General features: G+C 44.4%; 1 protein-coding gene and 1 long non-coding RNA gene across 2 annotated transcripts; both read left to right on the forward strand.

The window, feature by feature from the left end:
* The first annotated feature begins 228 nt into the window (after positions 1–228).
* Positions 229–1,545, forward strand: LOC124667280. Its single transcript, XR_006991212.1, has 2 exons — positions 229–555; positions 1,203–1,545. It is a non-coding gene; the product is annotated as an uncharacterized LOC124667280 (long non-coding RNA).
* Positions 1,546–3,011: 1,466 nt separating this feature from the next.
* Positions 3,012–6,501, forward strand: LOC124666409 (GDSL esterase/lipase At5g45920-like). Its single transcript, XM_047203746.1, has 5 exons — positions 3,012–3,158; positions 3,228–3,452; positions 3,546–3,613; positions 4,262–4,429; positions 6,064–6,501. The coding sequence occupies exons 1-5, from the start codon at positions 3,060–3,062 to the stop codon at positions 6,221–6,223; spliced, it is 720 nt and encodes a 239-aa protein (XP_047059702.1). The 5' UTR covers positions 3,012–3,059; the 3' UTR covers positions 6,224–6,501.
* Positions 6,502–13,106: the final 6,605 nt, after the last annotated feature.

A 13,106-nucleotide genomic window follows, 5' to 3' on the forward strand; every position in this document is an offset into this window, starting at 1 on the left:
TCGCCCGCCGCGTCGCTCCGCTGTCACCCGACGCCTCGCTCCTCCTTCGCTCGTGGTTTGGCTGGGCCGCGTCGGGAGCGTCGGGCTCGTGGAGTCGTGGTTTGGCTGGGCCGCGTCGGGCTCGTGGATTGAATCAGGAGCGTCCACTTCGGATGTATCGGACGGCGCGGACCACAACCGATCGCTGCGAGCGATCGGTCGGCCGAAAAAGAGCGTTTTCCATATGGTAAGCAAGACACAGGTGGACCGAGGCTCATGTGCCTGGCTACTCCTTGCTCTTTTGGTGCTCAAAAGGAGATTACCAGGCCGCCGCTCGCGAGCGACCACATATCCTTCCTTGCAGTGTTGAGCAGGAGGTTTGCAGGCCACCGCTGGCCTCTGCCTCTCCATCCTCCCTGAGGTTGGACTAGAGTTCTGCGGGCACGGCTCACATCGTTACTCCTCCGCCTCTTTGTCCTCCTCGACGCTTAACAGGAGGGGCACATGCTACCTCCAAACATCATCAGAAGGTGATGCCTCAGTCGCTGGCATATAGAAGAACAAGATTCACATAAGGTATTTCCTGATTATCATTAATGCGAGTTAGAACATTACGCACGATAAATGGTGAGCAAAAAAAAAGTGTGCCTACTGCAACTGATTGGGAGGGGATAGGATGTCCGAGAAATTAATCATTTGATATTGAGTGTTGATGGTTCCTACGATAATTTTAAAGCTTGTTTTATCAAATATAAGTGCTAGCCTCATGCTTCTTTCAATTTCTCTTACAGTGTATGTTCATGTTTTCACCATGCCACTGGTTCGACTTCGTATATCTTGCTCTCTTCAGAGGAGGCTATAAAGAAAAGAATCAACTATTGTTGTAGATTTTTTTTAGACATTTATATTTTATTCCAGAATAGCTCCCTTAGATTTGGGGTTACTGAAATGTTTGCTAACCATATATATATTTTACATTGGGGGCCTTCTATTTACAGGACATCTTGCCCGTTTACTGTAAGTTTGCTTGTGTTAATGTTTTCCATTCCAATTTATGTAGTTTTGTCTCCTAAGTATGGTTGCCTCAATTGTGTCTTGCATATTGTGTAGCAAATGGGTTAATACATTTTCGTGAACATAAAGATGGCTTATGACTCTTCAATGTGAATAATCATGCACACACTCTGTCTCTAAAGAATATTTCATTTTTGTCCATGGTGCAGGTTTATCTGAACAAGGAATAGTACTCTGGAAGATCTATCAAGATGTTACTTGTTCTTGCTCGCACTCATTTCTCATGTTATTATTCTGGCCTAGCCTGACCAAACTTTTCTACACATTAACATATAGTGAGGGTGAGTAATTCAGGGAATGCTTATTTTAATTTTCTTATTATTTTCAGAGATACCATACAATAACCATTTGTATACAAAACCTGTGGTGGCACATGTTTTGGTCGTTTACTATTTCTAGGCATCACGTACTACTAATCTTGGTCTGTATTTTTGTTGAGGCAAAGGAGGTGAGAGCTCTGAAATAAATCTGTTACTTATGTTAAGTTTCCCATATTCTTTGCGTGCTTAATAGATATTGTCCTAAGTCTGACCATATCAAATTAGGCTTAAGCATGGTCTTGTTTTCATGGTATTTTTCTTTTATCTTTTGAGGCAGCTTATCTGAAAACTGATCTGGTGAACACGATGATGAGGCTTTAATCGTGCATGTACTGCTCTATGCTGGACCATTTGGCGTATTTCATTGTACTTTGTTTACTGTTCCAAGTTGATGATGTTCCATTGAATTATGCTTTCGGTTCCAATCGATTGTGTAAGAGTTTAGCTTCTGCTTCCTATTCCAAGTGATGTAGTACATGCTCACTTGACGCATGAAGAGATCACATGGATCCATGGACTAGAATCTGTTAATTTTCTAGGATAGAATCAAGCTCCATGAAAAAAATCTCAGTATGCATAGTTATAAGGTGTCATCCATATAAGTCATTTTTTCTGGTTATTCTTGATCGGATACAGTTCTCTTTCCATGCATAAGAGCAGATACTGAACACATTTTAAATAGGTCTGTCAGCCTCTTGTTAAAATAACTGAACCAAAACAATGATCGTGAGGGTACTTTTACGTCACTTGTGTATTTTTTGTACTTGGTATTCTCCAAGCCCTACTACTATGTTTCTTACCGTTTTTAAAAGTTAACTCATTTTATGTGTTGTATTTAAAAGAAAATATATATCAATCTTTGGTGAAAATCGGGGCTTGGTCGTATGCTCTGAATGAAAACTCATTTTCTATTTTTCCGTTTACTCTGCAACTTGCTGTTTTATATGCTTCTCAAAGAGTTCATGTAATCAATTTGACAGATCATTTTGTAATTCCCATCACTTTGCAGCTCATATTAGGTTCTTGTATGGTACGGATTTGCCGTCTTTGTACTCTTGATCATGATCACTTCCCTCATTGCATATTGAAGTACATTGACCTTCTGTAATTTTTCCATCAGGTTTTTGTTGTTCGAGAGGAAATGAAATACCTGGAAGGAAAATGATCAACTAAATGATTTTTTCTATCAGATTGTTGTTTTAAAACAATGTCTAAAATCTATATAGGTGTTAATTCTTGTTTGATGTGAGATACTTTGATGTGTAATTTGCAATATAAGCATTTATAAGACCTCTATTCTGATAATTCACATCATGTCCCACCGGGTTGCTCTCACACATCCATGTGTTGTGACTGGAGAAGTGGATACTTAGAAATACCGAATGATATAATTGTGCAGAAAGAGGAATGGTAAAGCGGGGATGTCAAAAAGCGGCGCAAACACACACAAAAAACTGAGCAATTTGGGCGAGATTGTGTCGCCACTGTACATCGAGGAGGCGCCCCAAGGGGCGCCCCAACCACTAGTAATAATAAAGAAAGACTCCGGCTCGTGCAGGCGGCCCCCAAATCCTAACTACCACGACACGTACTAGCACAGGGCAGAAGTGAGTTGCTCGTGAAGTTGCCGTGATCTCATCTCCGAGGTAACCATCGGCCGATCCGTGGTGGGGTGCGGGAGAGAAGATGCGGCCGCGGCTGGTGCTCTTCGGCGACTCCATCACCGAGCAGTCCTTCGCCTCCGGCGGCTGGGGCGCCGCCCTCACCGACCACTTCGCCCGCCAGGTACTCTCCGTCTGCGCCGCCGCCAGCTGCTGCGTATAGAAGTGACACATCGGATTTTTCGCTGGTTAGGCCGATGTGGTGCTGCGCGGGTTCGACGGGTACAACACGCGATGGGCGCTGAAGGTGCTGGATAGGGCCATGGAGGGTGCGGCCGCCGGGGGCGCGGACCCGGCGGCCGTCACGGTGTTCTTCGGCGCCAACGACGCCAACCTGCCCGACCGGTCGCAGGGGCACCAGCACGTGCCGCTGGCGGAGTACCAGGACAACCTCCGCGCGATCTGCGCCCACTTCAAGGTTGCTGCCATGCTGTCCTGGTCCTGGAGCAAGGAATGCTGCTAATCTGCTCGCTTCTTCAGTTACTCGTATGTGGTTGTCTTGGTTTTGCAGAATAAGTGGCCCTCTGCTGCTATCATACTCATCACCCCTCCACCGATATACGAGCCCGCGAGGATCCGGTAACAAGGCCCCTCACCTTGCAGATATATCTACTTTGCTTTGCTTTATTTATGGTGAATGGTCAGATGTCAGTTCAACGGAATAGGATCCACTAGATATCTTATTGGTTTCCTTTAGCTAAATGCCATTCTTGATGCATGTCAGTAATGTATTACTGACATGTATCTTTAGAACAATATATTTAGCATCATCAATTCATTCATTGTATCCCTGACAATTGTGATGAATAAAACATGGGAAACTGCTGAAAATGGTTTTTGTTTTATACAGTGAATTGTGTCAAGCAAACCTGTCAATCTCAATCGTGTTAAGAAATTGGGCGGAACTTACAAAATGTACCGAGGGTGTGTTTAGTATTTTACCTGCTGGCATCTTTTTTATGAGTATGTGTGGTCGAGTTCCTTATATGTTGACTCAGTTTTGACTTTTGACTCAAAATGATGCACATTTGAACACCTGTGGGAGTGTACTATATAGGGCTCTATGTATATCCACTTGTCCACTTGCCAATTGGTGGCCTGTGATCTGGCTGAAGATTCCTTCAAAGCAAATATTAGAAATTATCCCCCAATTCTTTTAATAGAAATTATGGCTTTTAGAAGCAGATTCGTGAGCAAGCCACACTTATTCCATATCTTTCCATGCAGACACATATATGGGGATAATGATCCTTCAAGACAGCCTGAAAGAACAAATGAAGCTGCTGGCACTTATGCACAGGCATGCATAGCTGTTGCTGAAGAACTGGATCATCCAGTTATAAACATCTGGACGCGGATGCAGCAATTTCCTGATTGGCAGACATCTGCATTATGGTATGAATCTTTTTTCCCTGTGTGAGCCACATTCAATCATGCAAATTTGTTGTAACTTTTAGAACTCTTATACTTCCTGGACTAACATAAAAAAATCTTAATAATTGGAAGTGGCTGCTGTAAGAGAAATCAACAGGTGCAATTCTCAGACAAACAATTACTCAGGATTTACACTAATTGCTAAAAATCTGGTCTGTGTCCAGTTAGTTTTATGCCTGGTTCTGGCTTCGGAAATACTGTTGGAGACTACCCAAAGAAAAGGCTGGATGTAGATATTCGAGCTGGATGTCTCCATATGTACTGTTGCTCAAAACTATAGTTGAAAAACTACCATTTAAAACTATCCGAAGAAAAGTCATAGTAAGATAAAGGATCGGAATCATGTGAATTTAATGCAGACAATCAGAATGCCATTAAACTTTGTAATGTTATGTTGTTCCAAGGATTAGGAGTCGAAGAGTCGAGCCGAGTCGTCAGGGTACCGACTCATGGACTAGTCAAGACTAGTCTAGACTCACAGTAGACTAGTCGACGTGGACTAATATAAATATATAATATAATACCTAATATATATAACAATATAAAATATATTTGAAGGCATGGAAAGGATATATGAAGACAGTAAACATATAAGTTCAACATAGGTCCACAGCAAACAGCACGAGACCAACATAAGCGGGCTGAGAACAGGCAGGTGACTTGTCAAGAAAAGATTGAGTCGATCGACTCACACATTAGGACTAATCTATACTAGTCCAGGACTAGTCGCTCGACTCGATCGTCTCATGGTTTGAGTCGAGTCGAACACCTGAGTCGGAAGCCAAGCTGCGACTTCTAGACTAGTCGCTCGACTAGTCTAGACTAGTCTCTCGACTAATCCATGTGTTGTTCTTGGTTATCCATGGCATTCTCAGTAAAATGAAGAATCACAGTTATGAGAATCCGATGGAGTCAACCTGTAGTGCTTTTAAGCTTTGCAGTGTAATGTTGTTCTTGGTTATGCTTGGCATTCTTTTGCGGTAAAAGAGAACTGATAACCCGCATCTGACAACCCAACCTGAGAATCAGTTGATAATTTGCATCAAGTGTCACCTGGCTCATTGTGAAAACAATGATTATTGAGCCACATAAATTTCACTTGATATTCTACAATGTGACTCTAGTTTTACATTTGCAATTTCCAATAAAAGACCTGCATTTGCGAATAGAGCAAAGTATATGTATACAACAGTTTCACTTAATATTCTACATCGTGACTCTGTTTTCTAACATTTGCAATTTTCGATAAAAATCTGCATTTACAAATAAAGCAAAGTATATACTACCCCATTTGTCCTATGGTGAAAGTTGAAGGTTTTTCTTTTCTTCTTGAACACACAGAAATTTTTGACTCCCCCAAAAGGGTAGATTCTGCAGTAGATGTTCCCAGATACTGTAATCATCTCCCAGTTTGTTCTTCATCCACTGATTTGATAGTCGATTATCAATTGGCTTATACATACTATGGCGCTCTTGATGTCCTGTTTTTTGTAATCGAGGACTTAATTACAGAGTATTTTGCCAAAGCATTGCACTGTATCATGGTGTATCTTCCTGACCATTAGCAGCAGATAACCTATTATTACATCATGCAGTGACGGACTTCATTTCACCCCGTTTGGAAACAAGATTCTGTTCGACGAGGTGCTCAAGACGCTGGGAAGCATTGGCTTCAGCCAGCAGAGTCTCCGGTCGGACCTCCCACTCTACCATGAAATCGACCCCAAGGACCCGTTGAAAGCATTTGAAATTTGAACATGGTATCTGCATGGCTTGATTATTCAAAAAGACAAGTTTTGCCTGGTTTGAACACTGGGATATCTTATGCCATGTGCGGGACTTGTTCAGAAGAAGTGGTTTATGTTCCATGTATTCCGTAAGAAATGATCATGTCATTTTACGGTTTGCAAGCGAAAAAGACAGTGAAAATAAACAGCAGTTTCTGTTTTTTCCTGTACATTTCGTAAGGTGCATTGAAGCTCTGATTTCTGTTGCGTTTCTCATCCTTGTCGCTACTGCTAAACCATGTATGTTCAGGCATGCTCCCGATTCTCATATATGATGCGCCGTCATTTTTGCTGTTATTCCAGCCGAGTTTGTGCACGACATTGACAGTACTATATTGCACAAATGCTACAAGTGTTTCAATTTTTTTAGGGGATGCAACATGCAAGTGCTTCTCGGGGCCTCCGACAAGGTGATCCCTTATCTCCATTTCTGTTTTTATTTGTCGCTGATGGTCTTTTTACTCTTCTACAAAGAGAGGTCGCTGCTAATAATATTGAGCCTATGACAATTTGTTGTCGCGCCCCAGGAGTATTCACACCTCTTATTTGCAGATGATAGCTTGTTTTTCTTCAAGGCGCAGTTGGATCAGGCAAATAAAGTTAAGGAGGTGTTGGCGTCAGAAACCCACCGGCGGGCAGCGACGGGCAACACAGTAGAGCCGGGAACAACTAGGGCTGCGGCTGGCCCCAGTCCCTCAGAGCGACGGCCCGCAAAGCCTCCTGGTCACACGTCCGATGCTATCGCAAGGGCGTGGGCCAGGAAGGTGTTGGATGGTGCCTTGCTTAGTTTCCTGCAGGGCATACACGTAAACGTTAAATACGAGCCTCGATCGGCTCTCAGGTTATCCTGTGAATCGGCTCAAAGAGCCGATCCACCCATGATTCGAACTAGGTGTCCGAATATATGGTGGTCCCGCTTGATCAAGGTAAAGCTAATGAGATCTACGACGATTTAGGGTTTTCACCGCATAATCGGATCATCCTACTCACGATTGGGCCTCGCGCTCGCGTACGGGTCATAAGCCGATCCTAGACGGGGCCTAAAAACCAACACGAAGTTGATCCTCGGAACATCCTGTCTAGGGCTAGCAAACTTCACCCTACACGCCGCTGGATCCTCCAACCCTTTGTAGGGCCTAACTATTGCAGATATTAAACTAATCCTTGCAGAATAAGGAGCAACCGTAACAGATCGGATCTACTAAACTATGATCAAGCGGGGTGCCGCCCCTACACCTAAGATAGGTGTAAGGGCGGCTAGATGTATAAGGGTTGCACTACGACAGCATATGATACGAAGAACAATGCTAACCCTAACACATCTAAGATAACTACGTTGCTCGCCATCAAAAAGGCTTCGAGCACGAGCAACGCATGAACAACGAGATAGGCTTGTGCTGCCTAGATCGCAAGATGCGATCTAGGCAGCATGGTGCTTACCGGAGAAACCCTCGAGACGAAGGAGTTGGCGATGCGCCGAGATTTGTTTGTGTTGAACGTTGGTTGTTGTTTATTCCATAAACCCTAGATACATATTTATAGTCCAAGGGACTTTCTAATTCAGGTGTGCACCTAACCGTGCACGAGTAAAACTCCAACTCCTAATCGACACGTAATCTAATATGTTACAGATACACGGGCAAACTAGCCCAAACTTTGCATGTAAGACCGATTCACGTATTTCTTCTATATATATATTCTTCAAGCCCATCTTGATCACGGCCCACCTCTGATCCGGTCAAATTCTGGTGATAACACATGCCCCCCTGGTTTTGGAAATGACATTTCCAAAATCATTACGCTTTCTTTCGTCGGGTCATGTCGTGGCAGAGCAGAACTGCCGCAGAATCTTCCACCATTTCGCCTCGCCTCCTGGGCTTCTCTGCACGAATCGATAATTTCGGCATCACGTCTTCGAGAACCGTCATGGCATTAAATTTTCACTACACCCCCTTTATTTATCTGTGCCGAATGGTTCGCCACTTCATCCCTTTGCTCTGTTCCATCCACCAGCGCCCAAAAACCCTCTTCCCCGTAGCAATGTCTTCCTCTTCCTCTTCCCCCTCAGGCCTCCCCCTCCAATCCTCGCCGAAGAGCAAGAATGAGGACGACCTTCACTCCGGGGTGAACCCCATCTCCTCCGACAAGGAGAAGAAAGAAGGAGAAGTAGCGAAGGCCAAGGCCTCCCCTCCGCCAAGCTCCCGCCGAAGAAGCGCTCCCGCATGTGGGCGGATAGCGAGGACGAAGATGATGACGAGGAAGGAGAAGAGGAGGAGGAGGAAGATGATTCCTCCTCTTCCGCCGGGTACCCGCCGACGAAGCGCTTCCGCACTTGGGCGGACAGGCGAGGATGATGATGATGATGACGAGGAGGAAGAGGCTCCGGCCGAAGGCTGGGCAGCGGCCGACGAGGAAGCCTCGGAGGTAGCGCCGGCGGCAACTCCGATGCCGATGATGATGCTAGCGAGGATTAGCAATGTAGGATTAGTAACCCCTGAGCAATCGGCTCTTCTTTTGTTCTTCCTTTCTCCTTTGAGCAGTCGGCTCTTTATTGTAAGAAATCCCAATTAATGAAGAATTTCCCTTAACTTGATTTCGCCGATTTCTTTTCGTACTGATTTGACCGATTGTTAATTTGATCACCGCTCAACAAACCGATGGCAACGCACCGATAACCTGCGAACCTTGCTCAAATTCAGATCCCCAAACAGGTTCAATCCGCAGTCACTGAGCGTAGTGTTGGATTCAACGGCAAAAACCCCTTGAAATAATGCCTGGCCTCATCATTAACCTCAGGTTTTCGGACGTTTTCCTGCCGGACCCTTTCTCTTCCAAATCCCCTTTGCTTTCGGGGCTCTCTGAGACCATTGCTAACTCAACCCAGAGGCTGGAGATGATACTTCTGCAGGACAGGCTCCTGCTCCGTTTTTTCCGCAGCAACTATTCCTCAAAAGCTGAGATGTAGAGCCAGCCGATTTCGACAAAATCGGCTCCCTAAAGCAAAGGGTCCTTCAGGACAAGCTGCCCCCCGAGCCTCAGTCAAGGCGAGAAAGGTAGTGAGTCAGCCAAATGCGCCGCCATTGGCTTCCAAGGCATAATGCAGAGCCAGCCAATTTCATCAAAATCGGCTCCTCAGAGCAGAGAATCTTCAGGGCGAGGTGTCCCCCGAGCTTCTTCAGTCCACTTCTTGCGCCTTGCTGGTCAGATCGGCTCCTTTCCTTTAGCGGATTTGATGCAACCCATCCTTAACCTGATCTGCACGTCCAGGCTGCAGCTGATATTGCGGACTCGAGTACTTGGCATTCCATTGAATCTCTGCTTATAACAGCTGTACCTCTGGAGTCGATGGTCATGCATCGGCTTTCTATCCTTAAGTCGATGTCTGCGCATCGGCTGTGCTTAAAAAATTTGAATTTTTCACGGCCGATTTATGTATCGGCCCCCATACTTCAATACCCATCATCACAGGATGAGACGCTTCTACTGCATATCCTCGTGTTTTATCCACTGGCGCCCCGAGCCGATTCTCGTCAAGGGACTTGATGGTATCGGCTCTGTTGGATTAAATGTTGAACCCAGTCAGAATGGATGGTGAGGATAATTTTGGCCGATTGCTGGAATCGGCCTCCACGTTGCTTGTTCGACGAAGGTTTTGTAATGTTCCTCCATCAACGGTTGGGGCCGATATCTTGGATCGGCATCGCCACGTTCGTCTTTCGATGCTTGCTTTTGTTACACGGTCAGGCCTGTGGATAAAACCAGCCTAACCCCGTTCTTTGTCACGTCGATGCGCTCGCAGTCGTTCAAATTGATGCCTGAGAGTGGCTCTTGGCCCGATGTCTCCCAAACATCCATGCCAGCTGTTGAAATCTCGACTGAATCATCTACGTGAACAACTTCTACTTCATCTCCATCCCACTGTATTAGGCATTGGTGCATCGTGGATGGGATGCAACAGTTGGCGTGGATCCAATCTCTCCCTAGTAGTGATACGTCTCCGACGTATCGATAATTTCTTATGTTCTATGCCATATTATTGATGATACCTACATGTTTTATGCACACTTTATGTCATATTCGTGCATTTTCTGGAACTAACCTATTAACAAGATGCCGAAGTGCCGTTCCGTTTTCTCGCCGTTTTTGGTTTCGAAATCCTAGTAACGAAATATTCTCGGAATTGGACGAAACAAAGACCCGGGGGCCTATTTTTCCACGGAGCTTCCGGAAGACCGAAGAACATACGAAGTGGGGCCACGAGGTGGCGACACCACAAGGCGGCGCGGCCCGGGGGCCCGCGCCGCCCTATGGTGTGGCCCCCTCGTCGGGCCCCGACTCGCCCTTCCGCCTACTTAAAGCGTCCGTCGCGAAACCCCCGATGCGAAAAACCACGATACGGAAAACCTTCCGCAGCCGCCGCCATCGCGAAGCCAAGATCCGGGGGACAGGAGTCTCCGTTCCGGCACCTGCCGGAGCGGGGAAGTGCCCCCGGAAGGCTTCTCCATCGACACCGCTGCCATCTCCACCGCCATCTTCATCACCGCTGCTGCTCCCATGAGGAGGGAGTAGTTCTCCATCGAGGCTCGGGGCTGTACCGGTAGCTATGTGGTTAATCTCTCTCCTATGTGCTTCAATACAATAATCTCATGAGCTGCCTTACATGATTGAGATTCATATGATGATGCTTGTAATCTAGATGTCACTATGCTAGTCAAGTGAGTTTTACTTATGTGATCTCCGGAGACTCCTTGTCCCACGTGTGTAAAGGTGACAAGTGTGTGCACCGTGTGGGTCTCTTAGGCTATATTTCACAGAATACTTATTCACCGTTGAATGGCATAGTGAGGTGCTTATTTATATCTCTTTATGATTGCAATGTGTTTGTATCAAAATTTATCTATGTGCTACTCTAGCAATGTTATTAAAGTAGTTTTATTCCTCCCGCACGTGTGCAAAGGTGACAGCATGTGTGCACCGTGTTAGTACTTGGTTTATGCTATGATCATGATCTCTTGTAGATTGCGAAGTTAACTATTGCTATGATAATATTGATGTGATCTATTCCTCCTACATATGCATGAAGGTGACAGTGTGCATGCTATGTTAGTACTTGGTTTAGTCTTTTGATCTATCTTACACTAAAGGTTACTAAAATATGAGCATTATTGTGGAGCTTGTTAACTCCGGCATTGAGGGTTCGTGTAATCCTACACAATGTGTTCATCATCCAACAAGAGTGTAGAGTATGCATTTATCCGTTGCGTTATGTGATCAATGTTGAGAGTGTCCACTAGTGAAAGTCTAATCCCTAGGCCTTGTTCCTAAATATCGCTATCGCTGCTTGTTTACTTGTTTTCATCGCGTTACTACTGCTGCATTACTACTGCTTGTTTACTGTCCTGGGCAAAGTACTTTTCGGGTGCCGTTGCTACTGCTTATTCATACCACTTGTATTTCACTATCTCTTCGCCGAACTAGTGCACCTATTAGGTGTGTTGGGGACACAAGAGACTTCTTGCTTTGTGGTTGCAGGGTTGCATGAGAGGGATATCTTTGACCTCTTCCTCCCCGAGATCGATAAACCTTGGGTGATCCACTTAAGGGAAACTTGCTGCTGTTCTACAAACCTCTCGCTCTTGGAGGCCCAACACTGTCTACAAGAATAGAAGCTCCCGTAGACATCAAGCACTTTTACCGGCGCCGTTGCCGGGGAGGAAAGGTAAAAAGGCACTCATACTCCGGTTCCGTGTAACAGTACTTTTCTCGGCGCCATTGTGTTTGTGCTCGAAGCTATTTCCTTTAGATCCCGCAATTGCATCTTTTTGTTTCTTGTTTACACTAGTTTGGCATAATGGACAACAATGAGCTTCTTATTCTATTTCCTGATTTAAGACATGGATTGTTTGATGCGAAAATTAAAAAACCTATGAAATCTTATTTGCATGCTCGGTAGTAATATTAGTATGAACGCTTTGAACACCATTGTTGATAATAATATAGAAAGTTCTAAGCTTGGGGAAGCTGGTTTTCATGATCTTTTTAGTCCCCCAAGCATTGAGGAGAAAATTTTCTTTGATAATACTATGCCTCCTATATTTGATGAGAATAATAATGATAGCTACTTTGTTGAATTTGCTCCCGCTATTACTAATAAAATTGACTATGCCTATGTGGAGAGTAATAATTTTATGCATGAGACTCATGATAAGAATGCTTTATGTGATAGTTATATTGTTGAGTTTGCTCATGTTGCTACTGAAAGTTATTATGAGAGAGGAAAATATGGTTGTAGAAATTTTCATGTTACTAAAATGCCTCTCTATGTGCTGAAATTTTTGAAGCTACACTTGTTTTATCTTCCTATGCTTGTCACTTTGTTCTTCATGAATTCATTTGTGTACAAGATGCCTCTTCATAGGAAGCATGTTAGACTTCAATGTGTTTTGAATTTGCCTCTTGATGCTCTCTTTTTCTTCAACTACTATTTCTTGCGAGTGCATCATTAAAACAGGTGAGCCCATCTTAATGGCTATAAAGAAAGAACTTCTTGGGATAAAACCCATGTGTTTATTTTGCTACAGTACTTTGTTTTATATTTGTGTCTTGGAAGTTGTTTACTACTGTAGCAACCTCTCCTCATCTTAGTTTTATGTTTTGTTGTGCCAAGTAAAGTCTTTGATAGTAAAGTAAATACTAGATTTGGATTACTCGCGCAGTTCCAGATTTCTTTGCTGTCACGAATCTGGGTCTAATTCTCTGTAGGTAACTCAGAAAATTATGCCAATTTACGTGAGTGATCCTCAGATATGTACGCAACTTTCATTCAATTTGGGCATTTTCATTTGAGCAAG

The sequence above is a fragment of the Lolium rigidum genome, chromosome 6, assembly GCF_022539505.1.
Source record: "Lolium rigidum isolate FL_2022 chromosome 6, APGP_CSIRO_Lrig_0.1, whole genome shotgun sequence".
Classification (NCBI taxonomy): domain Eukaryota; kingdom Viridiplantae; phylum Streptophyta; class Magnoliopsida; order Poales; family Poaceae; genus Lolium; species Lolium rigidum.

Excerpts from the sequence above, each read along its gene's own strand:
- LOC124666409 (XM_047203746.1), top strand. The coding sequence starts at position 3,060 with ATGCGGCCGCGGCTGGTGCTCTTCGGCGACTCCATCACCGAGCAGTCC. Across the intron at positions 3,159-3,227 it reads CCGACCACTTCGCCCGCCAG|GCCGATGTGGTGCTGCGCGG; the intron begins GTACTCTCCGTC and ends TTCGCTGGTTAG. Across the intron at positions 3,614-4,261 it reads TACGAGCCCGCGAGGATCCG|ACACATATATGGGGATAATG; the intron begins GTAACAAGGCCC and ends CTTTCCATGCAG.